At 41.4% G+C, this 27476-nt stretch overlaps 1 protein-coding gene across 2 annotated transcripts in view; it reads right to left on the bottom strand.

Annotated features, from left to right (window-relative positions):
• Positions 1 to 226: 226 nt before the first annotated feature.
• Positions 227 to 27476, bottom strand: part of RSPO2 (R-spondin 2) — a 163823-nt gene continuing 136573 nt past the window's right edge. For both annotated transcript variants that reach the window (XM_045003243.1, XM_045003246.1), the window contains one exon: positions 227 to 1438. In XM_045003243.1, coding sequence (XP_044859178.1) covers positions 1329 to 1438 — 110 coding nt within the window. In that variant the 3' untranslated portion in view covers positions 227 to 1328. The remainder of the gene's footprint in view (positions 1439 to 27476) is intronic.

Genomic DNA, 27476 nt, shown 5'->3' with positions numbered 1-27476 from the left:
TGAACATCTGTCACCACCATAATTCATCTTAACTCTTAGGGTACGTCTTCATTACCGGGTGGATCGGCTGTCAGCGATCAATCCAGCGGGGATTGATTTATCACGTCTAGTCACAATAAATCGATCCCCGAGCACTTGCCCGTCGACTCCTGTACTCCAGCTCGGCGAGAGGCGCAGGCAGATTCGATGGGGGAGCGGCAGCAGTTGACTCACCACAGTGAAGACACCGCAGTAAGTCAATCTAAGTACGTCAACTTCAGCTACGTTATTCACGTAGCTGAAGTTGCATAACTTAGATCGATTCTCCCCCACACCCAGTGTAGACCAGGCCTTAGATGTCAGATTTCTTTCTGTGAGAAGCAACACCAACATTTCAGCTCAGGCCCAAGGTAAGGTTACATTGTAACTGAAGAGACTTGAGTTTTACTGAAAGAATTAGGCATGTATATTCCAAACCTGACACTGTGTTCTGAGGCCAATACAAGCTAGTTTAGCTATATGAAAGTGCCTTGACAAATGAGAAACAAATCTGTCTTCCTTAAAATTAATGATAAACTGTAAAAACATTCAAAACATAGTAAAAAGTGTCTACTGGACTATGTTTAGGAATTACTGGAACCAAAGTGACATAACTTTAAACATACATAACTTGTTACACATAAGAATGAAAGCACAAATGTACAGTAAATAAGTTTATTTATACACAGACAGCATAATATGTACACATGAGGACTATTGTGCTCCTAGAACACTAAGCAGTAACTCCTGTGGTATATCTTCTTAAAGCAATTTTATTATACAATTGATTCAATGCAGTGGGTTCAGAGAATGGTGCAGAGAATAATGCACATTAACATTAAGCAGATATTCATATACATTTACTCTTGAAATGTACAAATATGAGAAACAAAGGCCATAAATGCAAGAGTACCTACACCACCCAGACCTCCTCTTTTATATAAATATGCACAAGTCCATTATCTAATGGTGATTTGCAGCCTTCTTTCCTGTTGCACTTTTATGTCAACACATTGGCCATTTCCATTTCCCAGGCACTGAATGCAAAGTCTTTGACACACGTCGGCGCCACTTCCACTGATTCAACTCAGTGCGCTCCGGCCCTTGGAGTCTTCAGGTTCAAAAAATAAAAAGTATAAATAACACAAACAAACTTGTGGACATTTTTCACAAGTTATTTGCAACCAATACTGTCAAAGCAGCTGAATTGCAGTGCATCCATATGCAGGAGCATATAGCAGCTTTTGTGCACTTTGCAAAAAAGAAAAAAAAAATATATATATATATATATAAAACAAACAAAAACGTCTTTACTGGCTAGCTCTGTCTGTAGCTAGGAAGATGCTGTGCTGCTTCTGAGCCCTTTCCATTAAATTCTTTTTCTTCTTTCTCTTGTCCTTTGTTTTTGCTGTCCTCCTTCCTAATTGGAAAAAAAAGCACAAAAACAAAACAAACAATCGTTAGGTAAAGGGTTATGTTGTGTTTTTGAGAGAATACAAAAATTATTCCAGAAACTGCTAGGAAAATATGTACTGTGTGGCAATGCTAACACAGGGTACATCTACACTGAAGAAAAGAAAGAAAGCCCTGTGGCAGCATATTTCAGAGCCAAGGTTAACTGATTTGGTGTTAAAAATATCTGTATCGGACGTTCCTGCTTGGGCTGGAGCCCAGGCTCTGAGATCCGCACCCCTTTCTGGAATGTCTACATGGCTACTTTTAGCCCTGTGGTACAAACCCTACAAGCCCAAGTCAGTTGACCCAGGCTCTGAGAATCACTGCTGTGACTTTGTTTTTGCAGTGTAGACATACCCACAGCTTCTGTGTTAGTATGTTAGTCACCAGTATGGCAATTGTTCAGTGTGGTGCATGAATAACCCAACTCTTAAGCAGGTGCTTAAGTGCAGTCCTGAATACAGATGCTTTCTTCAGTCAGGGCCTTACACATGTGCTTAATGTGCTTTTAGGTACAAAGGAATAGGCCTTTAGATGGAAGCCTCCAGGTCCTATTGAGATATGCCGTGTGAGGAGTATAGGAAAAATTTATACTGCTGTATATGATCAGTGGAAAAACAGAGGATTTCAGTCTCTAGATCTGCGAACCCAGCACCTTTCAGGAGTACTAAATTCACTTAAGAGGATGAGAGTGGAGAAAAATCAAAGTGTCCTATAATATAAAAAATAGTAAAATATTAGAAGAGAGAGAGAGCGAGTATTTTTTAGCAGTGGAGAAGTTTGTCAGTATGATCTTGTCTTGATTTCATATGGTTTGTAAAATGAAGGCAGACACAATGAGAAGGTACGAAACATTTTCTCCATTTGATTATAAGAGTTTAGATAAAGGATATGGTTAAAAAGGAAACAGCATTTAGGGTTATATATCTAATGTACATATGATTTTAAGACAATATCTATTCTTCAGCATTATACCATTCAGTATAATCATCATTAGGAGTTGATGGGGAAAAGAATACTTATTTTTATTTTTTAAAATATAACAGGGCATTAAGATAATGAGAGCACAACTGTGGTCCCACATTAAAATAATCAGAGTCCTAGGAGTTTACTTCTGCTTCTCATTAAAGTCTGGCATTAATGCTACAATGGCATTTTGCCATCCTTAAGCCTAGTTAATCTTACACAATAAAACCTTAGTCCAATCAATCATTAACCGGAGCAGCCTTCAAGTTAAAACAAATTAGTAACACTGTATCTAATGCCCAGGCACATCTAATGAGGTCAGAAGGATGAAAAAGTTGACACTAAATTGCATTAAAACAAAGATGGTTTTAATTATAAAAATGTCTATATCATATCAAAATTTTCTCATGCAATTATATTGGTTTGATCCAGGGATCAAAATAGTGATGTTTAAACAGTTGCATAGCGTATTTTTTCCTCATACTTTACATGTTCAAAATAGTTTTTAAGCCTGAATCTTGGAGCAGTTCATTTATTAACTGGCAAATGGAGAGATGCAATTTTGAAAGGGGTGATAAAGCTGCCAGTCAGAAGAGCAGGGTGTGCATTCATGGAGTTTTTCCACTGAAGCTGATCAATACCTGGCTCTTTTATCACTTTACTGGGATGAGTGCATACACCACTCAGTATAATATGTGCTCACCATCACATCTTGTTTTCTTTATCTTCCCCTCCAAAGAAGCAAACGGAATGCTGTGTGGAGTGTCAATTCAGTAAAAGATGTAAACTGTTTCACTGTAAACTCTGAAACTCACTGCTAAAATGACAGAGGAAAGACTACTCTGTATCCACTTGTTTCGGCATTCTACCACAGTTTCCCCTTACAAATCACATTGCTAGCGTGCTCTGTGAATACGATACCCCATGGTGAAGAAGCAATGAAATATAACAGACTTCAGTGATTCTATATCATTGTACAGAGCAGCGACAAAGACCATTTCAAGTATTTTGATGGGATTCAGCTAGTCTATTAAAAACACAGTGATCTTGACAAAAAAAATTTCACTGTTTTCCTTTTGGAAACAGCCCTAGAGCGGAAGTAATTCCTGTAGGTTGCAAAGGAGGGGGTTGAGTCAAGGAAAGAGAGTTACAGCTCTGGAATGCCCCCCGTGTAATGCTGTGTTGGCCCTCCGCAAACCACACACTACCTTTTTCACCTAGTGCAATGGACAGACATTCTCTTGGGAAAACATCAGTTCCGTGTGCTGTCTGCACACGCATAGCCCCGAAGTCCATTTACAATTTCAGATGGAGAGTGCTTGGTAATTTAAAAGGCATTCTATTGGCTAGCCCATTTTGTCCCCAGAATGTAATTCTTAGAGACTAATGAAAAAAGTACTGAATGTGAAGGCTACAGCGTTCAAAGAGAGTGTGGTGCCAATGCCTCCGTGCATTGAAAATTTCATTAAATTCAGACTTATCTTAGGGTGTTTACTTTGTCAGCAAATGTATGCTAAGAAGAAGAGCAGGAACTTCCTTACATTTTCCTACAGACTGTTCTAGTGCAGGGTGTTATGGTTTTGTATGTATGGTAGAGGAAGTAGGTCTGCACAGAAGCACAAAATGTCAAATCTCAGCCAACCAATTAGCTTGCGGGCACCAGAGAGACATGTAGGGGGAAGGAAGAAAAGGCATTTTCCCCAGCATAGCCAGGGAGAGGCCCTGCCACTGCACTGGAGCGATTTCTTCAGCTGTGTGGGTGAGGTAACCCTGGTGCAGAGGGCGGATGTGAAATATACTCTGAATATTCTCTGGCACCAACCCTCACACAGCCCCACCCATGTCCTGCTCTTGTCTATTGTATGCTTCTGAGAAAGGACCTGGGCTGCTGGAGCCCCTTGAATCCAAGCCCCTTCCATCAGAGTGGAATAAAACTGGCTCCAGGGGCTGGGGTTCCTGGGGCCTGCTGAAGTGAGTGTTAGATTTTATCCTGGATCCATTACATACAGATTGCCCAGCACACTAAACAGAGAGAAATGGCTAAAGGCTGGATTGTGGCAGGCCCTCATGAGGCTACACAGGAGAGAGGGCAAGAAGAGTCTCTGAACTCAGGAAACCACGTGGACCTTTAGTCTCCCCCGACACACACACCCAAACGGGGTGAGGAGGAGGAGGAGCATTGTTGTCCCAACCCCTACTCAGCACCACACTTCAGAGTGGCAGGAACAAGCTGCACCTGTCTAGAGAATAGTTCAGCTTCCCTAAAGGGTGCTATAGCCTGCAGCCTTCTCAGGATGGGGAGCCTGGTACAATCCCCCTCAAGATTCCCTATGTGGTAGCGTGGCCCCACACCACTCTCCAATCCAGCTAGTGTCTAAACGCTGCAATGTGGCCCTAAGTCTTTTCTCCCAGCACCACTAGCCATCTTAGTTTATGGTTTCACTGCATGAGACTGAAAGTGACAATAGCTCAGATATTAAATCTGATCCACACTGTTTATAAAACCATCTTTCTCAGAGAGAATTCAAGCACACAAGTCGTTTGGCACAGCAGCCTGGGATCTATGGCCGGCTCTGCTCTTTAAGAGGCAATTCAGTATTTCTAGTAATAACACCCGTGCCTGTCATTTGGCATATAGCCATAGCCATTGCTTCAACTATCCAAGATAGCTGCCTCCTTCTCAAGACTAATCTTCAATAATTATTTTATTACCATGGTCAAATTCTCCTTGAAAGTTTGTGATGCATTACACCATTGGGATTAGAGTGAACAACAAATTAAACTGCATAAAGCAAAGACAGGATCACCGTGTGTGTGTGTGCACATTTATTTAAACACTTTTCAAAAATGGATTGGTATTGTAAGACTGCAATTGGTATTGTAACATTGTAACATTTTCTCCAGTAACCACTTAATCCTGATTTATCCTCACCGATGAAGCATTGAGTTTTCAAGATTTGTTACAGGGACTTTCCAACAAAGCTTTGAACAGAACTTTTAGAAATTCTCTTGATAGTTTATAGAGGCTGGTGCATAGAGCCTAGGAAACTTTGAAACTGAGCTAGATTCTCTGTATTGTTATTCACTATGAGAAACAGGTTTTACAAAGCATACCTATTTGAAAAATATTGTTCTGTATAGTTTGCATCACTCTACATAAATACCATTTTTTGCAGAGGTAATTTTGAAAAAGTATTACCTGAGAAGCCAGCCAGTGGCCTTTTGTACAGCTGGTCAAACTTTGTTATGATTAATATTAGTTATAAATTTAATAGGGCTGTTGATTAATCGCAGTTAACTCATGCGATTAATTTAAAAAAATTAACTGCAATTAAAAAATTAATTGCGATTAATCGCACTGTTAAACAATGAAATACCAATTGAAATGTATTACATATTTTTGTATGTTTTTCTACATTTTCAAATATATTTATTTCTATTACAATACAGAATACAAAGTGTACAGTGCTTGCTTTATATTATTTTTATTACAAATATTTGCATTGTAAAAATTATAAATAAAACAAATAGTATTTTTCAATTCACTTCATACAAGTACTGTAGTGCAATCTCTTTATAGTGAAAGTGTAACTTACAAATGTAGATTTTTTTTTGTTTGTTACATAACTGCACTCAAAAAAACTCCAATGTAAAACTTTAGAACCTACAAGTCCACTCAGTCCTACTTCTTATTCAGCCAATTGCTAAGACAAACAAGTGTGTTTACATTTATGGGAGATACTGCTGATTGCTTCTTAATTACAATGTCACCTAAAAGTGAGAACAGGCATTCACATGGCACTTTTGTAGCTGGCATTGCAAGGTATTTATGTGCTAAACATTCATATGCCTCTTCATTCCTCTTCATGCTTCAGCTACCATCCCAGAGGACGTGCTTCCATGCTGATAATGCTCATTAAAAAAGAATATTTTAATTACATTTGTGACTGAACTCCTTGGGGGAGAATTGTATGTCTCCTGTTCTGTTTTACCTGCATTCTGCCATATATTTCATGTTATAGCATTCTCGGATGATGACCCAGCACATGTTCATTTTAAGAACACTTTCACAGCAGATTTGACAAATGCAAAGAAGGTACCAATGTGAGATTTCTAAGGATAGACACAGCACTCAACTCAAGATTTAAGAATCTGAAGTGACTTCCAAAATCTGAGAGGGACAAGGTGTGGAGCATGCTTTCAGATGTCTTAAAAGAGCAACACTCCAATGCGGAAACTACAGAACCCGAACCACCAAAAAAGAAAATCAACCTTCTGCTGATCGCATCTGACTCAGATGATGAAAGTGAACATGCATCAGTCGGCTCTGCTTTGGATCGTTATTGATTAGAACCCGTCATCAGCATGGAAACATATATTCTGAAATGGTGGTTGAAGCATGAAGGGACATATGAATCTTTAGCGACTCTGGCACGTAAATATTTTGCGATGCCGGCTACAACTCCCATGAGAACGCCTGATGTGGGCAGCATTATCTCCTGCAAATTGTAACCAAACTTGTTTGTCTGGGTGATTGGCTGAAGTAGGACAGAGTGGACTTGTAGGTTTTAAAGTTTTACATTGTTTTATTTTTTAATGCAGTTATTTTTTGTACATAATTTTACATTTGTAAGTTCAACTTTCATTATAAAGAGACTGCACTACAGTACTTGTATGAGGTGAATTGAAAAATACTATTTCTTTTGTTTTTTACAGTGCAAATATTTGTAATCAAAATAAATATAAAGTGAGAACTGTACATTTTGTATTCTGTGTTGTAACTGAAATCAATATATTTGAAAATTTAGAAAACATGCAAAAATATTTAAATAAATGGTATTTTATTATTAACAGTGCGATTAATCACATGATTAATCATGATTCATTTTTTTAATCGTGATTAATTTTTTTCATCGCTTGACAGCCCTAAAATTTTGCTTTTTTGTTTAGTGCCAAATTATACATGAATCAATCCTTCTTTTCTACTAATGTATTTGTTATTTAGAAATACTAGCCAGGGCTGTCTGAGCTAGTAATTTTTAGTGTTCTTTATGAACTGTTCACTAATTATACCGTATTGGTTATTCATAGTGTGTGGCTGGTCACTCAGTTTGCAGTGTACTGCTTCTGCCCCCTGCCTGGATGACAAACCAATCAGCAGGTCAGTAGCAAACAGTGAATAATGCATTTCCAGCATGTATTTCTGGACAAATCATTCTTGGTACTAATATTCACAAACCTGTTCACGAATATGCAGCTGCTGACCCTGTACTGGGGAATAATGGCCCCACAAAGCATCAGACCTAATCTAGCACTTTCATTTATGAATCAGGATTTTATTGTTGACCATCTGACTGTCTCTAGTCCTGTAGTTACTGCTGCACACTCCTATGCAAGACATATTGTGCTCAGTACCCTGCTCGAGGGTTTCACCACCTGAGCTATCGGGCTTTGGAAACGTTCCACATCCTTCTGAATGGACCAGTCTGCCTAGTTTTGGATACATGTTACTAGACTCTGAATGAAGCGAGCTGCATCCAACCCTTTTCAGAGGAGAGGTGATCTTCCTAAAGCATATTTTGAAGGGAGGGGTGTTTGAAACACAGGGGTATCCACAACATTCCAAAAAAAAAGGTATAGAGAGTGCCCTCACCAGCCATGTCCTCAGAGCCTGAGATAAGCAAATTTTATACATTAACAATGTTATCAAGAAACTGCTCTCATGGAGCTATTATAATCTGATTAATTCCACGGCTGTTACGACATGTAGTATCAGTTTAGTATCTGATCCATGCTCTATCTGGGGAATAACTGTATATTCTGCCATACAGAAAGATGGATGCGATCTGATAGGATTTCTCCATTTCTGGCTTCTCTAGATTGATAAAATACAGCTTTTCTCCACAAGAGGGCGGTAAATATTTACAATACTAAAGCATAATGCCAACGACTGTGACTGCAATTTAATTTCTAGTATGCATGATTTGGTTCTCAGATTATTATTATGTTGGCGGTGCCAAAATCTGCCAACTGTTTTTTGTTGTTGTTGTTTTTTCTTTTATATAATATATATGGAAAATATTTAAATAGCCCTTGCTGTTTCTTTAAAATTTAGAATTTAAAATTCGATTTCAATATATTGCTGTATCAATAGGGCATGAAGGTGCATCCTTATTCTTCCCACTCCCATCCACATATTTACATATTCAGAGGTTTCACATATCGGCAGCTATGAGTGTTAAGTTAAAACAATAGTGGCTGAGGCATGAGGCAGAACTTCCTAAATATATTCCTCCTGATCTTTCCCTCGGTCTCAATTCTGCTTTTGGGGGTTCAGTGCTTTTACATTTGTAAATCACTCCTGTCATTCTGCCACTTGGGGCAGTATTTCCTTTGTATGATGAGCAGGAAGTGGTTGTTCCATTCAAATAATGTCGTTTGAGTGCAGTATCAACTACAATCAGCTATCAACAATAGAAAAGCAATAGGGAAAGCAGAGAAGTTGGAGATTCACAGATTCTACACCCAGAAGGGACCACTGTGATCATCTAGTCAGATTTCCTATATATCACAGGCCATAGAACTTCCACAAAACAATTCTAGCAGATCTTTTAGAAAATCATCCAATCTTGATTTTAAAATTTCCAGTAATGGATAATCCACCATCACTCTTGGTAGGTTGTTCCAATGGTTAAATACTCTCACTGTTAACAATTTACACCTTATTTCAGTCTGAATTTGTCTAGCTTCAATTTGCAGTCATTGGACCATGTTATACCTTTCTCTGCTAGATTGAAGAGCCTATTGTTGAATATTTATTCCCCATGTAGGTACTTATAGACTGTAAGCAAGTCACCTCCTAGCCCTCTCTTTGTTAATCTAAATGGAGTCTCTCATTATAAGGCATGTTTCCTAATCCTTTAATCATTCTCATGGCTCTTTTGAACCCTCTCCAATTTATCAACCTCCTTCTTTAATTGTGGATACCAGAACTGGACACAATATTCCAACAGCGGTTGCACCTGTAACAAATATAGAGGTAAAATAGCCTCTGTACTTCTAACACAAGATTTATGCTGTTTATTCCTCTAAAATTCGCATTAGACCTTTTGGCCACAGAATAACTAACAAGATCAAAAATTGAGAGAAACGTGCCAAGAGAACATTTTTGAAGAGGCAGGATTGGCATGGTAGTGCCTAAAACTTGGCACTATCATGTCTAAAAGCTTGGATGCTTAGACATCTACATTTGATTTACAGTTTGCATCCTCTAGACATTACAAACATTCACTTAAAAAAAGGCCAGAGATAATGGAGAACGGTCAAGCAAGCCAAATAGTCAAATTGACCACAGATAGTTTTTATATAGATATAAAAACCTATTACACATACATATAAAAAGGGAAGCTGATGTGTAAATCTTATTGCTTTCCAAAGGCAATTCATTTCCTGGTACTCTCAGCAGGGTTAAGATGTTGCAGGAATTAGTAGCAACTTTCCATGTCCTGGTGTAGATTTAGGGATATAGCTGGGTGTCAGGAGCTGGTAATTCCACAGTGAGTCATTTGAGCGCTGGCCAGCACTCGCAATGCTCTGCTGTGTTATGAAACGTACAGCAGTGCCCTAGTCTAGGTGCTATCACCACCAGAGTGCTCAATACACAAAACCAGGCTTGTAGAGAGAATGCAAGATGGCTACCAAGAAGAGGCACAGGAAAGGAACTAGGCAAACTTTACAATTATTTCATATTCCGATTGCATCAGTGACTGAAGGACCCATCAGTATAAGAGCTCTGCTGTACTGGGTGCTGTACACAGGGCCGGCTCCAGGTTTTCTGCCGCCCCAAGCGGCAAAAAAAAAAAAAGGCCAATCAGAGGTACTACAGTGGCAGCTCAATAGTGCTGCTCCATTTTTTGGTGGTGGGTCCTTCACTCCCTCTCTTCCTCTTCAGCGGCACTTCAGCAGAAGCTCAAAGAGGAGGAGAGGGATCTGCCGCCGAATTCCCGCCGAAGACTCGGACGGGCCGCCCCGATACCGGACGGAGTGCCACCCCTTTGTATTGGCCACCCCAAACACCTGCTTCCTTAGCTGGTGCCTGGAGCCGGCCCTGGCTGTACAAACACATACAAAGATAAATCCTGGGTGCTAAATTCGATTAACACACTGCCAGTGCAATGCAGTGGAGGCAAGTTCCACCAAAAGGAGTATCACAAACACATGAAGATTGAAAGATAAGAATTCCCACTGACATGAGGCTGACCAATCTCACAAGCACCCTTTTCAAAGGATGTTTTGATGTGGCTGCCAACAGGGCTGTTCAAAAACCTTGTTGAGCAACCAGGATAAATACAGACAAAAGCTGTTCGCTGCAGTACCTGCATGGGTGGATCAATCCAGAAATGACTGCAACTGAATGAAAAGTCTCTGACTGGGAGCTCGGGAAGGTGGAGACTGGGAGCTCGGGAAGGAGACTGGACCTGGGAATCAGAGTGAGGGAAGCTTGGGATGGGTTGGACAAGGTGACTGGAACTGGGAGCCAACAGAGGAGGAGAGGCTGGAACTTGTTAGGGAAGGAGACTGGGAACCAGTGATTGAAATGAGTGGAGGAACTGGGAGCCAGTTGGCTGGGAAGGGTGACACTGAAATCAGATGACGATCTGAGAAAAAAGGACTCTGACTGGGGAGACAAGGGAACTGGGACTAGGAACCTATGAGAGGACAATGAGACAGATCTGAGAAGGAGCTGGGATACAGAGTGTGAACTGGGACTGGGGCAAGGAGGGAGAGGGGGTGAGAATGAGATTGGATGAGGAGCTCAGGGAAGGACTCTAAGATTCAGTGTGTACATTGCAGAGAGACTGAGCAGATGGGGAGCCGGCAGTGGGGAATAGGGACTGGCTGGGAAAGGGAACTGGGATGAGAAATCTGAGGAGTGGAGACTGGGTAGGCAAGGAGAATGTAGCTGGAATAGGAACAGATCAAAGGAGATTGGGGGAAATGGACAGAACAGTCTGTGCCTGCATTCAGAGCCTGGAATGGATCCCAAGATTTCTGAGTATCACCATTCTGATGCTGACACAAAATATCTGTAAAACCCTCTGGCAAAGTATGTGTTTGATCCCCCTCCAGTGATGGTTCACACGATGATGACAACCTACTACTGCTATCAGGTACTCCATTAGCTGAAGTGGCAGAGATCTGTGTGGTGGATCTAAAAGTTCCAACCCTGCTGATAATCCATCTGAGTGTCAATATGAAACTGCATAAATGGATTTTTTGGGTTTTTTTGCTGTTTTAAATAACTAAAAAAATTACACCAAGACCTCTCTCCCTCCCCCCCCCCCCAGCCACAAAAAAAGGGTGGAACTCTACACAGCAGTGAAACAGCCCCACAGCTTGGGCCTAAAGAGCCCTAGTCACCTGGCATGGGCCAGCTGCAGGTTTTTCTTGGCTGTGTTGATATACCCTTAGTGACTCATTGCATGACTTGGACAAATGACTACATTTTACATATGAAAAGTATAATATGTATACAGGTATAATAAAGGTATAGTGAACAGGAACACTGACAGACTTAATCATATATCTGTTAATACTTTGAGCTACCATCTCTCATTCTAACTAAGTTGTTTTATATAGCACAGTTCACCAGCTACTCTGGTTAAGGTGATATAGAAGAACAAAGAATTATCAGGAGAAACAAATATTCCAGCTGTTCCAAATTTCTGCATACCAGCCCTACAGACTGGATAAGGGATTCTTTTTACTTTGAGCCACATCCCGTAAAAAATAAAATATTGATTTTTTTTATCTAAGGGGAAAAGGGAAGAAGTAAATTGAAGACAGACTTTTTGCCATTTCCTGCTCCTCTCAAAGTAGGCATCCACTTTCCTTTTGGCCCATGAAAACCTACATAGAAAGAACCATCTACATGAAACTGGAAGCAAGACCTATAAAAATCTATCAATGAAACTTCCCTTCTGGCTGACTCTGAAAAATCTTCAGAAGATGTCTGTTTAGGGAGTACTGAGTCCTACAGAAATAATATAGTTTACAAGTAGCAAAAACAAAAAAACAGCAAACAAAAGATATCTCAGTGGATCTTCCCTTGTTGAGCTTACAGCAAGATAAGGAAACCAAAGTTCACTGACAATAAGAGTCTTGGTAGGGAGAGCTTAAGGGAAACTTTATACACAATGTGTTTTGCACCATGCACAGTAGAGGGCAGTGGCGATACTAATTGTAGACTTGTCTCCCCTTCCAGTTATTAATTTACTTTCACCCTTCCAAACAAGAATATTAATTTTCTTTGCAGAAGCAGCCACTTACTCTGCCTTGAATAGAAGCCAACTGACTCATTTTACAAAATAAGATTAAAAATAAGGACCTCACACAAAGAGGATCATGGAAGAAGCAGAAAGAAGGGGGAGAGAGTCTGTCAGCTGTAAAGTGCTACAAAACTTCTCAGAAAAATCACAGTCAAAGTAGGTGTTTAACTGAGAAGCAAGATAATCTAAGAAATGTTGAGCCTGATTCTCCTTTTCCTTGTGGTGGTGTAAAATCAGGAGTAACTCCACTGCAGTCAATACAGCCGTCTGTTGCAGGTTCAATCAGAATTAAACATCCTGTATTATGGATATCATCATGCACTAGGTGTTGAGGGCTCAACCTGATCCTGCAAGGTGCTGATCACACTCAGCTCACTCAGTGAGGGCACTCAGCATCATGGAAGCTCAGGCCCTCCATAAGTAGAGCCAGGCAAAACATTTGTAATGCAAAGTTTTTTTTTCCTTTTTCAATTTGTCTGTTTTTGAGTTTGGGGTGATCTTATAACACTTCTCAATGCTAGTTTTTGTAACTTATTTGTCGCTCTTTGAGTGGGTTATTTTTTAAATTAAAAAAATCCACTTTTGCTTAGAAAAATTCCACACTTGTGAATGCTTAAAAGCCGGAGGAGGAAACGATGCTGCCCCCAAAGCCATATGGTCTAGAGGATTAAGCATTAAGAATCAGGATGTCCGGAATTCTATCCCTGATTGCTACTAACAAGCCTTAATACTGCCACTTCATACAGCACTTTACAACACTTGTCAAATCAGTATCCCCAATTCACAAGTGTTTAAATAAATTCAGAATTCAAGTAACATGCCTGGTGATACACAGCAAGTCAGAACCAGGTCTGAGATCCAAGTCTCCAGTGACCAGTTCTAGGTCTAATCCACTAAAATACAATGCCTCCCAAGGCAAGTCATATAGGCCTCTGCAAACATTCATTCACATAAGAAATCCCACTTAAGTCAATCGGGACTACTCTTAAAGTAAATCATTTGCAGGATTGGGGCCCTAGACAAAATTCTCTAGTTTGGGTGCATAGAGTTAGGTACCTAACAAAATGGCCTGATTTTGAAAAGAACTGTAGGCTCCACCGATCTGAAAATCAGGCCACTTTTCCTTAGGTGCTCACGGGTGGATTTATGTTCCCAACTTAGGTAACTCTGATGCAAAATTTTGGCCTTAGCTCCTGCATCTGTTTCCCCCCAAACTGATGATCAAAATGACACCTAAGAAATGACATTTGAATGTTATATAACAAAATGGTTCAGTGCTAAACTGAAAGTTTTATAGGATGTGAGACAGAGATGGAAGAGCTGTTGAACCAGGAGGGGTCTGCCATTGCATCTACCATTATGTATCTATTAAGATACCTACAAACATCTAAATGAGGGGGCTGATCACAAGAGTTCCCCTAACATAAAAAGAATCATCACTTTTAACAACAATTTGTGTTGACCATCCAGTTTCAGAGGGGAGATCATGGAAACCAAGACAACGATTTACAACAGTCAAAAGTCAATTTCCTATCACTAAGCCTATAAATAATAGAAGTATAAAAACAAATTTGAAAGTAATTAACAATATGTTCATACACAGATTATAACTATGTGTATATACACATTACCTGTGCTTAGATATGGCTTTATTTGATAATGTTCTGAAGTTTGTTTGTGAACTTCCCCAAAACTGGAGTGGACTCAGATCTGGTGTTCTGGCTTAGAATTCTGCTTAATATTTCAAAACATGCTCTCCACTTCTCTTCCATCTTCCCTTCTCCTTACCTATTTTACTGACTTTACTTTTCATTTCTTAATACATTGCAAAGAAAAAACATTTTTCTATTAAGATACCAATGATTTGTGGCGCCTGCAAGATTTAATTCCGGCACTAGAAATTGGATTATGTTCCATTAAGGGCCTCTCACATACACGTATTATGTTGGGAAGGTACCATTTTGCAGCCAATTTTTATTTTCTAAAGTGCTATTTAGTTGTAAATTTTTAAAATTCCTTTTAAGAGCTTTGATCAAGAACACAATAAACACACTCACTTTATTCCCACAACTTTATTATTGAAGCAGCAGAAATGTTCAGGGATCAATTCTGCCACCCTTACAGTGAATAGCACCTTAATATACAAGTAATCCCTTTAAAATTCAGTGTGAGTAAGGGTGGCAGAATCAAGTCCTAGGAAACTAAAATAAAGTATTATCCATCAGGAATGCTGCCGTTGTAACAATGGTACACTTAATATTTACCAGTTATCTAATGTTGAAGACCACTTCTTTAGCTCAGCTAGGAGTTAAATTATTATTAACTTCATCAAGAATATTGATGCACAGCATTACCCAGTTTTTTTAAATTGTTCATATAAGTGACATGGATTGTATCTGAGAGGATGCACAAATTTATATTTCAGTATGGTCAGATGAAACACATTAAAGATTTTTTCCTGGTTAAAATGTCACTGATGGATATAATGGACTTCCAGTCAGAACATTAGTCTATCCTTGCTAAATTTTTATATCAACACTATGGTTAAGTTTGAACCCATATATCCGTACAGGTTCTCTCCCCTCAAATTTTCCCTGTGCCTAATAAAATTTAAAACACACCTCTTTATACCATCTTTCATCCATTTATTGAGACCCAAGCTCCTCCCATCTAGCTGACCCTGCACATGAAACTAGCAGCTTTTTAGAGAAAGCTAGTATAGGAGTTCCAGGGCTAAGCTTTTTATCCTAATAATTTAAATTTAGTTTCCAGGATCCCACTCCTACCCATCTCCAGGTCATTGGTATCCATATGTGCTACAGCCACCAGCTCATCCCCAGAACTTATTAGAAGTTTGTACAGATATTGCATGGGATTTGCCACTGAAGGGTTGTCAAGGTCATCAGATACCCATCTATTAATCAAATCCTCTAAGAAATAAATAGAGATGATGATAGGTAGTCTGGGACCCCCAGGTCACAGAGAACCATGAGGAATTCTACACAGCCAGAGGTAACAAATCTGCTACTCAGCATGGCAGCCACAGATAATGTCTGTTAGGCCTCAGCTGAAGGAAAGCAACAGAGAACTTCAGGGGCCATATCTAAACATAGCTGCTCAGCTCATTCCACAAGGACCTCAAGTGTTCTCAAGAGACAGACCGTAATAAAGAAAACACAATCCTCAGCAAGGCCTGTGTATTAAGGAGAGTGGATAGAACACTCTACAATGGCCAAAAAGGCAGCAGGGTGGCATGCTTCCTCCTGGAGCACCAACAAGGGGCTTGACTACAAGATTGGTGGGATTCTAAAGGCAAAACAAGCGAGACACCATGGATGATACTAATGACACAGCTTCAAGTGACACTTCACAGATTATTGAAGACTTCCGGGATGCCAGAAGTGAAATGCAGGGGAGCAATGTCTGGGTCTTCAATTTGCAGCTCCTTTCTGGTCCATGAGCAAGGGAAGAGAGCTGGCAGAAAGTAGTGGAGGAGAATGGTTGGCTAGGTTGATGTAAAATGGAGAGGTTTGGTTCTGTGTAACATTGGATCACCTTGGAGATGGGGCTGTACAGTTTAGATGGCATCTAGGTTAGTAGCAAGAGATTTTCTGGATGACCGACTAGTTAAACTAGTCAGAAAGACATTAAACCAGGGGTCAGCAACCTCTGGCATGCGGCTCGCCAGGGTAAGCATTGTGGCGGGCCGGGCCAGTTTGTTTACCTGCCGCGTCAGCAGATTTGGCCGACCACAGCTCCCACTGGCCGCAGTTCACTGTCCCAGACCAATGGGGGTGGCGGGAAGCGGAGCGGGCGAGGGATGGCGAACCGCGGCCAGTGGGAGCTGCAGTCGGCCGAACCTACTGACACGGCAGATAAACAAACTGGCCCAGCCCGCCAGGGTGCTTACCCTGGCGAGCCATGTGCCAGAGGTTGCCGACCCCTGCATTAAACTAACAACAGGGAGGGGAGATGTTAAGGAGGCAAACACAGAAATATAACTCACACTCAAGGTGTTATGAACATAATGAATCAAAGAATCACAAAACATGAAGAGAAAAGTTAATTGCCTATTTATCAGTGCTTGGAGCTTGGGTAATAATCAGAAGAGCTCATGTATGAGAAAAAATGGCATAGCTGGTATTACTGAAATCTGGTGAGTGGATTCATACAACTGGAATGTTAAATCACTGGATACAAAATATGTCTGAAGAATAGAGTTCGCAAAATTTGACTGGCTGGCACACTAAATCAAAGATACCATTATCTGTTTTAGTCTCATTGGCAATTCAGAAGCACAAGACCTGAAATATTTAAAGATCAAACTTCTAAATGATCAAGCACATGACAGGGTATTGGTCCAGGATACTAAGGATGTTACTGACTACAACATCAGATTAGAAAACAGGATGAGCTGCTCCTTAAGCGTCTGTTTGTTTTTTACATTATAGACAAACAAACAAAAAAAACCCTGTCCATGAGTTTTCCAGCCTGGGGGACATATGCTGGGGGTCTCATGCTGCCAGTAGTAAAATGGCTTTGGAGTTTCTACAAAACTAGGAAGTCTTTTAACACCAAAATATTGCACACAATACAGAGCAACTGAGTATTTGCCCTTTTTCTGACATAATGATTAGTGAACACTCAGGTGATAAATCATCTGGAGCCGCTGTCAGCTTGGATTTAAAGGATAAGCTGATAACTCAAAAATTAGATGCTATATGGCTTTGTTGTCCAGTGTATTAGCAGAGCTTTCTCTCTGACTTACAAGAGAGGTACTTCACCTAGACAAACTTCTTTGAGGGAGCTATGAGCTACTAAATGGCTGGCCATATTGGTACTCCTAGCATTCCACATTCTGACCAGTGCTGTTATACTTGCTTCTAATCACATCACTAAAATGACAGAAACGTATACGCTCTCTCTCTCTCTCTCTCTCTCTCAGAAGCTGGAAAACGACATTTCTGTCCCTACAGCTTTCTCTCTTTCTCTCCAGTGGCAAGTGTTGATTTTTCACTGTTTCAAATTAAGCTGAAGATCACATGGACAGTTTAACAAAACAAAACAACAGAAAAACCCTACTGAAATGTATGCAGCATTTTATCTTGCCAAAACATTTGTTTGTGCACTCGTATCATCAATAATACTAGCACAGCTTTAGGAATACCTTTGTTGTCTGCTGCAGTACAGCCAGCAAAGAGATCCCAAAGAAATAATAATAATAATAAAGTATGGATACTGAGCGCTTTTCAAAACTCTCCACAGCGGGATGTGGATTATTTAAACAGTCTGACTGTAAGACAAACCATATCCGAGTAGAACTACTTTAAATTCAGTTAAGTTAGGAGCACACACTACTTGACTGTGTCCCATTAACTCTGTCTGGGCCAGCTTTACAGGCTTTGTTTTTTTGCCATGAAAAACATGTAAACACAAACCACATGAGGGGGCATAATGGGAGGAAGTGGGGGAGGGAGGAACTGTGGGGGACAGGCGCTCTACTTGGCACCTTCTCATGGCACAATGCCGACAGTACTAACTCTACTTTGCACCTTGGGGGGGCATAGTGTGTGAAGTGAGCTAATGCCAGCACTGTTGTCCCATGACCCTGCTGACATATGTCCTGATCCAGCAAAGTGCTTAAGCATGTAAGAACATAAGAACAGCCATACTGGGTCAGACCAAAGGTCCATCTAACACCAATATCCTGTCTTCCGACAGTGGCCAATGCCAGATGCCCCAGAGGGAATGAACAGAACAGGTAATCATCAAGTGATCCATCCCCTGTCGCCCATTGCCAGCTTCTGGCAAACACAGGCTAGGGACACCATCCCTGACTATCCTGGCTAATAGCCATTCATGGACCTATCCTCCATGAATTTATCTAGTTCTTTTTTGAACTCTGCTAGTGTCTTGGCCTTCACAACATCCTGTGGCAAAGAGTTCCACAGTTCCACAGACTGTGCATTGTGTGAAAAAATACTTCCTTTTGTTTGTTTTAAACTTGCTGCCTATTAATTTCATTTGATGGCCCCTGGTTCTTGTGTTATGAGAAGGCGTAAATAACACTTCCTTATTTACTTTCCTCACACCAGTCATGATTTTATAGACCTCTATCATATCCCCCTTAGGGTATGGCTACACTTAGAGCTGCACAGCGCTGCCACGGGAGCGCTCCCGCGGCAGCGCTTTGAAGTGTGAGTGTGGTCGCAGCGCCAGCGCTGGGAGAGAGCTCTCCCAGCGCAGCAGGTACTCCACCTCCCCATGGGGATTAGCTTACAGCGCTGGGAGCCGCGCTCCCAGCACTGGGGCACTGTTTACACTGGCGCTTTGCAGCATGTAACTTGCTGCGCTCAGGGGTGTGTTTTTTCACACCCCTGAGCAAGAAAGTTGCAGCGCTGTAAAGCGCCAGTGTAGCCAAGCCTGAGTCATCTCTTTTCCAAGCTCAGTGGTCACTCACATGCTTAAAACTATGCAAATGCTTACATGCTTTATTGGATCGTGAAAGCCCCATCATTGCCACAGATCTCTGTGTGGAGGGGGTGTGGAAGAGGGGCTGTTAGTTGCCTCGGTGATGCCATCTCTCCACTCTACACACATACAGTGTGGAGAGAGACAGGGGAAGCAGTGACTGGGTGTGGAGGGGGGGTGAGATACAGTTCCCCAGGGAATTGTTTAAAAATCTAATTTTCCTTACCCAAAGCACATTGCTTCACTAAAATCTGAATATTAGAGAGAGAAGGTAGGTGAGGAAATATCTTTTATTGGATCAACTTCTGTTGGTGAGAGAGAGAAGCTTTTGAGCTACGCAAAGCTCTTCTTCAGGACCTGAAAAGCTTCTCGCTCTCACCAACAGAAGTTGGTCCAATAAAAGATATTACTTCTCCCATCTTTTCTCTCTGATATCCCAGGACCAAACACAGCTACAACAACACTGCATAAAAGCTGAATCAATACATGACTCCATTTCAGTGTGTATTAAAAAACCAAATAACTTCTGTTTTAAACAACACAGAGGTACATTTTGAGGTTAACATACTGGACAGTGGCTGATGTTGCACTACAGATTAAGCTAGAACAGGAAAAGGAAAAGAGTTTGTATAGCCAGCAGCTATTTTGCTTTACTTTAAAAAGAAGTAGCATTAAGCCTATTTGTATTTTCATATGCCCTGAGCCTAGAGCTTTGCTGTACTTCTGGCCCTCAGTCCATGAGTGCATCTGGCACTGAGACAATGTCTGTGGAGGCCACCTCAACGTCTGGCCCATTCAACTTTAAAAACATTCATCATCACTTTGAAACATTTATCATAACTCTAAAACTACTAAACTAATTTTCTTCAGACTTGCTTATGGATTCTTGTATTTAATATTTGAACAATATTTGGTTGAGCAGTTTGCATGGAAAAAAACACTCTACAACCTGTTTCTTGTGTGGTCAAATCTCAATGATGAAAATAATTATTGTTAGCTAATGTTGAATCCACCACTTGGCACCTTGATTCTGTGTCTACTGAAGTCAATGGTAAAGCTCCTGTTGACTTCAGTGGGACTGGATCAGGGACTTGCTACAGATAGGATTTAACTACCTCTAAAAATGCATCCGTTGGTCATAGTCAACATCAAGACCTGTAACCGGGCCAGAAGTACAGTGGGCAGAGCTGGGTGTGGCATCAGGGTCACAGTCAGAGGTCATGCCATGAGTCAAGCCAGAGTCAGAAATCAAGTCAATGGACAAGAGTGGGGTCAGAGTCAGAAGTCACACTAACTATTAAGGCAAACAGAGCCAGAAATCACTCCCAAGCGTCAAGCCAAAGTCAGCAACTTGGTTCAGGGTGAGGAAGCTAAAACCAGGAACGAGGCATGGTACTGTGCGTGGGACAATATGTGGTACTGGGAAAAGGGAGCAAGGTGAAGCAGCAGGAATCAGGCAAGGAGGAAGAGACTTGGACTCCATGGTCTAGGCAGCAACAGGCCTAACAACTAGTTGCTCGGACAAGGGGTAGGTCAGGAACAGGAATTTTTATACCTGGTGATGTCCAATCACAGTCTGCTGCTAGTCATCTGACCCCACTGAATCTGCTGGTGTAACCTCCAGTGGTGGGGTATTAGCTGCAGTTCCCTCTTCTGCACTTGCAGCACTGACAGTAGGGCTCTTACTTAGCAACCCCATGGGCCTAGGTTTGAGGCCCACAGTAACTGACTGTCAAGTAGGGCAGACCGTAGAACCAGCTCTTTTTTTCAAAGGGCCTGTGAGTGACAAAGCCCTGTGACCAGGTAGGGGTATGAAGTAGCCCAGGGAAACCAGACATTATTCCAGTTGCATTTGCTGAAGCCACTGTCAGTGTGTTTTGGCAGGATCCCTGCTGACCCAGTGGTGGGATTCCCCAACACTGTTAGGACTCTGGGCTGGGACCCAGTGGAATAGGTTGGGCCTGGGTCCCCCTACCTCCCGCTGCCAACCCCACCACTGGAGTGACAGCTTACCCACCTTAGGCTGGACGGCCTGCATTCGTTTCCTGTCTCCCCCAGGGAGCTGGGTCACAGACTGTCTCTGCTCTGCCCCATCCAGAGGACTTGAGCCTGATTGCTTAGTATTACTTGGCCCCGCCCAGAGGGCTAAGACTGGCAGTGTTTTTCGCTTACCCCTGCTAGAGGGTTGGCTATAGACTCCTTACTGATTTACAGTACTAATCCCCTGTTGATCCACCCTCAACAGTTAGGTGGCATAGCAAGGCGGAGTGGCCTCCCTCTGACGCCGACAGGGAGGAACCACTCTAAGCCACTGCAATCCTCAAGAATGAAAGTTTTTGTGGGTTTTGTGGTACATAACCTCAGATATAATTTTCAGCTGAGGTTTGTCTGCTGACGTCAAGCATTGTTTTCACTCTTGTGTTCACCTCCTTCCACTGCTGCCTGCCTGTTGGACATTCCCAAAGCTGATGCATCAGGGTTCTTTTTTCTTTATTACAGCACCAACAAACATAAGAGGACAAGACCCAATTTTGAAAAGACTCTGTGTGTCCAATACCCTCTGAATAGAATCTTTTGCTGCATCAGAAGCATTTTAATTTTCCATAACATGCTCTACCACTGGGGCTCTTTTAACGGCTATGGTAATTCCCTTTCCCATGCTTTCACAAGGAACTCCAGACCAATGGAGCTCCTTTTCATTAATAACACATACATAGTGGACATGGGCCTGGGGAGTTTATGAAGCATTTCCAATGTTCCCAGTAGCTCTGGGGTCTCTGACAGTCCTATGGTATCTGGACCAAACTAATCCATTAGCAAGTGTTTTAGCTGTAAGCATTGCCACTCGCTGAGGGTGGCAAACAAGACTGCTGCTTTTGTGTTAAGGGATCATATTTTAAGGCATGAGCACGTTGCATAGAGTTATGTCTAAGCTTTCCAACCTTAACTCTATAACGAATGGTTGATTTTTCAAACTTTATATTTGCACTAATACCTTTGAGTTCCTTGATCTGGCACTATTTGCCTTGAAATCAGCTGAAACCAGGTTGTTTTTATCTGAGGCTCATTGTACCCATATTATCTAAAATCGCTGGGTGTTTTCCAAGTTTGTTGATTAAACAACAAACACTTAGTACATTGAAAACCAAATACTTTATATGTAAGTTATTGATATTGTACAGTGGTAAATACAAAAAATAATCTTTTGTAGGTCTATAAAAAAAAGCCAGATTTGAACTTTCTAATTTCAGAAATTTTAGCTGTTTGTGTGCAGAATTGCTAGAAGAAGCCATTTTTCATATATATGTAGGTGTGACAGGGTGTATAGACCCTGCACTGGTGAGGCAAGGGGTAAGGAGCTGCTCTGGACACAGGAAGCCATGCCCTCACACCTCTGTTAGGCATGCTTCCACTGGAGGGAGCATTCAAAAGGGAGCAGCTCAGCTCAGTGTGGGCTGACTGGGGAAGAGAGCAATTGGATGCAGCAGCCTGCTGCTGAGAAGCTGCTGGAACCCCAACCCACCGGGACTCAGCCTCATACCGAGCCACTGGGAGCCCTTTGACTGTGGGAACTAAGGGTGATGGCGGTCCCACAGGGGGTCTTGGGAGGAAGCTAGGAGGGATGACAAGACAGAGCTGTGATGCCGACAGAGGTACAGAAACAAGATCAGAAAGATAACCAGGGAACACGAGTAAGGGTAATAGACCCTAGACCATGTATATAGATCACTGTTTTGAAGGGCCCTGGGTTGGAGCCCAGTGGATTAGGGTGACTCCAAGTTTCCCTACCCACCTTGCACTATAGCCAATAAGCAGGATGGCCATTGACTTGCCATTGGGTGACACTATTGTGGACTGAAGCCAGTAGGCAGAGCGGCTCTTGGACTCTCACCCATGGGTGACACTATTGTGTACCATAGCTGCTAGGCAAAGTGGCCCTTGACTCTTGCCATTAGGCGATACAGTCTGGAGTATCACCACTAAGCAGTACTACCGGCCTGGGGCACACAGTCACCTGACCCCCAACAATAGGCCAATATTAATCCAGAAGTAACTCAGTTGATTTTGCCTATGCTTTTGCATGAAATAAATGTATCTGTGTGTTGAAACCAAGCGTGGATAATTTAGCCCGAAAGGAATTTTGTTTGGGTAAATTGGGGACCACTGACAAAAAAAAGGTGGTAGAACAGAGTGAAACTCCAGTTTATCTACAGCATGCACTAACTACATATTACTCTAATGTACTACCTGTATATGCTGTAACAAATTGTACATTCAAAATGTTATGCAAACAAAAATAAACAAAAACCTGTCTGAAATTTGAGCTTACAGAACAAAGGTACAGAAACGAGACTTATTATTCCCTTTATCCACAAAAGCCGAGGTCTAGAAAGTGAAGTGTGAAGGGAGAATAGTTTGTGTTTCCAGATAGGAGCTTCTACATTACAATGAACTAAGGCCTCATCTACACAGAAACTTTCACTGGTTTTACTAAAGGTATTATTTTAAACTGATACATTTAAACTGGTGCAAACCTCAGTGGAAAAAATTACCAACATGAAGTAAAATAATATAAACCATTCGGAAACTGATTTAAGATGGTTTACACAGGAGTCTGCACCTCAGTTTTTAAACCAATTTTAGTTAAGTCTGTACTACTTGTATGTTTAGATCAGTCCTTAAAAGCAAGAATGACATAGTAAACGTGCTTTTGATAGGGTTAGCGTGACTGCATGAGGTATATAAACCAACATAACATGATATCTAATAATAATTCTGTAGTGGACAAGTTTATTTTATTGTTTTCTAATTCCCCAATATGAATCGGTAAGAAATGTGGTACCTTCACCTCTAGCCCTGAACCAAACATTCAGTCTAAATTAAACAACTGAAATGTTAAGACTTTTTCTGTATAAACATTTAAAAATATTTCTGAACTTATAACACTGAAAAAATTTCATGGAGCTTTAAAAGACCAAGAAAAAAAATGAAATAAACAGAACACGCAGCTAAAAAGGCCACTTGCCATAAAAGGATCTTCCCCACTGGAAGTTACAGATGTACTTAAAAACCAGATGCAGATATAAAATTCATAATTAGAAACACAGAGGAGGATAATTATCAGTTTGTTATATCATTCATTCAAAAACCTAGTAATATCTTTATTCTTATAACAGTAAAACCTTAGGTTGTATACACTGATTCAGCATTTGCTATGCTCTCCTAAGCCTTAAGACCCCAGATTAAAAAATTCCATGGGGAACCTTCTTTAAACAATACACACCTTTCCCTTCTCCTCCCCCGGATACAGTCACATTCTAATGAAGACAGCAGCCCCTGACTTTGGGAGAGTTCTGGTGGACTTCTGTATTTCAAGGTGACATCAGCATAAAACTGAAGAACAGTTAGCGCCTACAGCATCTATTAAGGTGAAGCACTGATACCAAACCAGTTTGCATCCCATAGTCCTGATACCAACAGTTAACATGACACCATTCTGTGGGCCAGAGGCACTCTACAAGTAGACTTGCAGGCTCTGCAGTGATGGAAAGCCTGCCCAGAATGGGAGTGCAGTGACACAAGTCATACATAGTCCTCATTACACTGGAGACTGAGGAGCTGGCCACAGAGTGGGCAGGGCCAGCCACGGAAAGAGAGGGACCCTGGCATCTATAGAGCTGTGCTGGAGGTACACCAGGGCTCCAGAGGTTTATATCAGATCCTCAACTAGTGTAAATTGGTGTAATTCCACTGACTTCAGTGGAGCAATGCCAGTTTACACCAGCAGAAAATCTAGCTCTGACACGGCTCTCCCCAGTGGAATATCTGAAGGTGGGCAGTACCACTACTGCTGCCTGATCTCCCCCTGTGGCAAATGGTTCTGGTAATGCAGCTGCCTGATAGGTGCTGGAACTAAGGCAAAGCAAGCCCTACATGTTTATTTTACCATGAACACAAAGAAAATTAATCTAGGAAAACGAGACGATCCCTCACAATGAAAACAAGCAGAGGTTGAATCAAAGAGGCCCAGGCATGTAAGGAAAATCATGTTGGTTTTATACACATATTAAAAAAAATCCCATAGTTCTGGTGGCCAGCCAGAACACTGAATTGCCATATTTGGAGAGATGAAGGTAAACTGCCAGTTGCACTTGCTTAAAAGTTCTACAGAAAAAAATGTACTACAGAATGTTTGAGGCGATGTCACAGAGGGATAAGGAGAATAGATTTATAAGAGTAAGGCAGTGGCACTGACATTTCATGAATTAACACGGTGTCCACGGAGAGAACACTTTACTAATTACATCATCAAAAGTTATTGCTTGCTTGCCTAATTGGGTCTCATGGTTCTAGGCACAATTCCTCCTGTCCTGTATGTGGTTTTTTCACTATGGAATTTATCCATTCTGTAGGATCATCTACAGAGACAACTACACCTGCATTTTCCAATCTCAAAATCTCTTGTGTCAACTGCTACTGAAATGTCTCATGGAGAATGTGCTAATGGGACCTATAGTGGCTGCCACATTAGTCTTTTGTTCCATAGGAACAAAATGTATTAGATACGTCTTTGTAGATACGTCTTTGTATTTTGATACTGGTAATGTCAGTGGGGAACATGCCAGCTCCAATTTGATCAGTTAAAGATCTGAAAACAGGCGCTTGTATGTCTAAAAATGTTACTCTATATTTTATATTCTTGTTGCCTTTACATATTGGAGTGCATGTACTTTACACATCCAGTGGGTCATATCCATAAGCATAGAATTTCTGCATACTGGAGTGAGGAGGTTGAGGGCTTTAACTTTTGTGGAGATTATATTCTCTTATGCACCATTATCCATTTAATCTTAACCTGGAGAGATTGCTTCCCAATCTCTTTGAACACTTGGTCAGAGACAACCGGAACTGTTGCTACTCTTGTCCTTGCATGGATGACTGCTTCTGCCAAAACCTCCTCTGTCCTATAGCATAGCCTCTCACTCATGCGGTGGGTACACTTTGCGATGCACATCGTTTGCATACGGATGACTCTTTCTTTTACTTTTGAAACATATCTACTCTTCAGCTGAAAAGTTATCTGACTTGTGTATTATTTTCATGTTCTCCCTTTGGTTACAGGTTTATAGTCTTCTTCATGCATCAAATATTTTCAGTTTTGTGGGTGGCTGACAGGTTGGTGAAGTTTTGCAACTCCATATATTGCTTCCTTTTAGACATTGGCTAAAATGTTCAAACTACAGTTAGGCCCCTGAATTTATATTTAGGTCCCAGTTTCAAAGGTGTCACAGTTCCTACTGACCACACACTGTTCCAGTCAGAAATGGTGCCCTTGCATAAGCTCAAAAGCTGACTTAGAAACATTAAACATAGCTGTCAGAGGGGTAGCCATGTTAGTCTGGTTCTGTAGAAGCAGCAAAGAATCCTGTGGCACCTTATAGACTAACAGACGTTTTGCAGCATGAGCTTTCGTGGGTGAATACCCACTTCTTCGGATGCAAGTAGTGGAAATTTCCAGGGGCAGGTTTATATATGCAAGCAAGAAGCAAGCTAGAGATAACGAGGTTAGTTCAATCAGGGAGGATGAGGCCCTGTTCTAGTAGTTGAGTGAAAACCAAGAGAGGAGAAACTGGTTCTGTAGTTGGCAAGCCATTCACAGTCTTTGTTTAATCCTGAGCTGATGGTGTCAAATTTGCAGATGAACTGGAGCTCAGCAGTTTCTCTTTGAAGTCTGGTCCTGAAGTTTTTTTGCTGCAGGATGGCCACCTTAAGATCTGCTATTGTGTGGCCAGGGAGGTTGAAGTGTTCTCCTACAGGTTTTTGTATATTGCCATTCCTAATATCTGATTTGTGTCCATTTATCCTTTTCCTTAGAGACTGTCCAGTTTGGCCGATGTACATAGCAGAGGGGCATTGCTGGCATATGATGGCATATATAACATTGGTGGACGTGCAGGTGAATGAACCGGTGATGGTGTGGCTGATCTGGTTAGGTCCTGTGATGGTGTCGCTGGTGTAGATATGCGGGCAGAGTTGGCATCGAGGTTTGTTGCATGGATTGGTTCCTGAGTTAGAGTTACTATGGTGCGGTGTGCAGTTACTGGTGAGAATATGCTTCAGGTTGGCAGGTTGTCTGTGGGCGAGGACTGGCTTCATCATCTGGACCCATGGGAAGGAGACTCTGGAAAAATTCCACCACGATTTCAACAGCTTCCACCCCACCATCAACCTCAGCCT

This window comes from Mauremys mutica, chromosome 2 (genome assembly GCF_020497125.1).
Source record: "Mauremys mutica isolate MM-2020 ecotype Southern chromosome 2, ASM2049712v1, whole genome shotgun sequence".
Taxonomy (NCBI): domain Eukaryota; kingdom Metazoa; phylum Chordata; order Testudines; family Geoemydidae; genus Mauremys; species Mauremys mutica.
The sequence above is the reverse complement of the archived record's forward strand: the minus strand, read 5'-3'. Positions and strand labels throughout refer to the sequence as shown.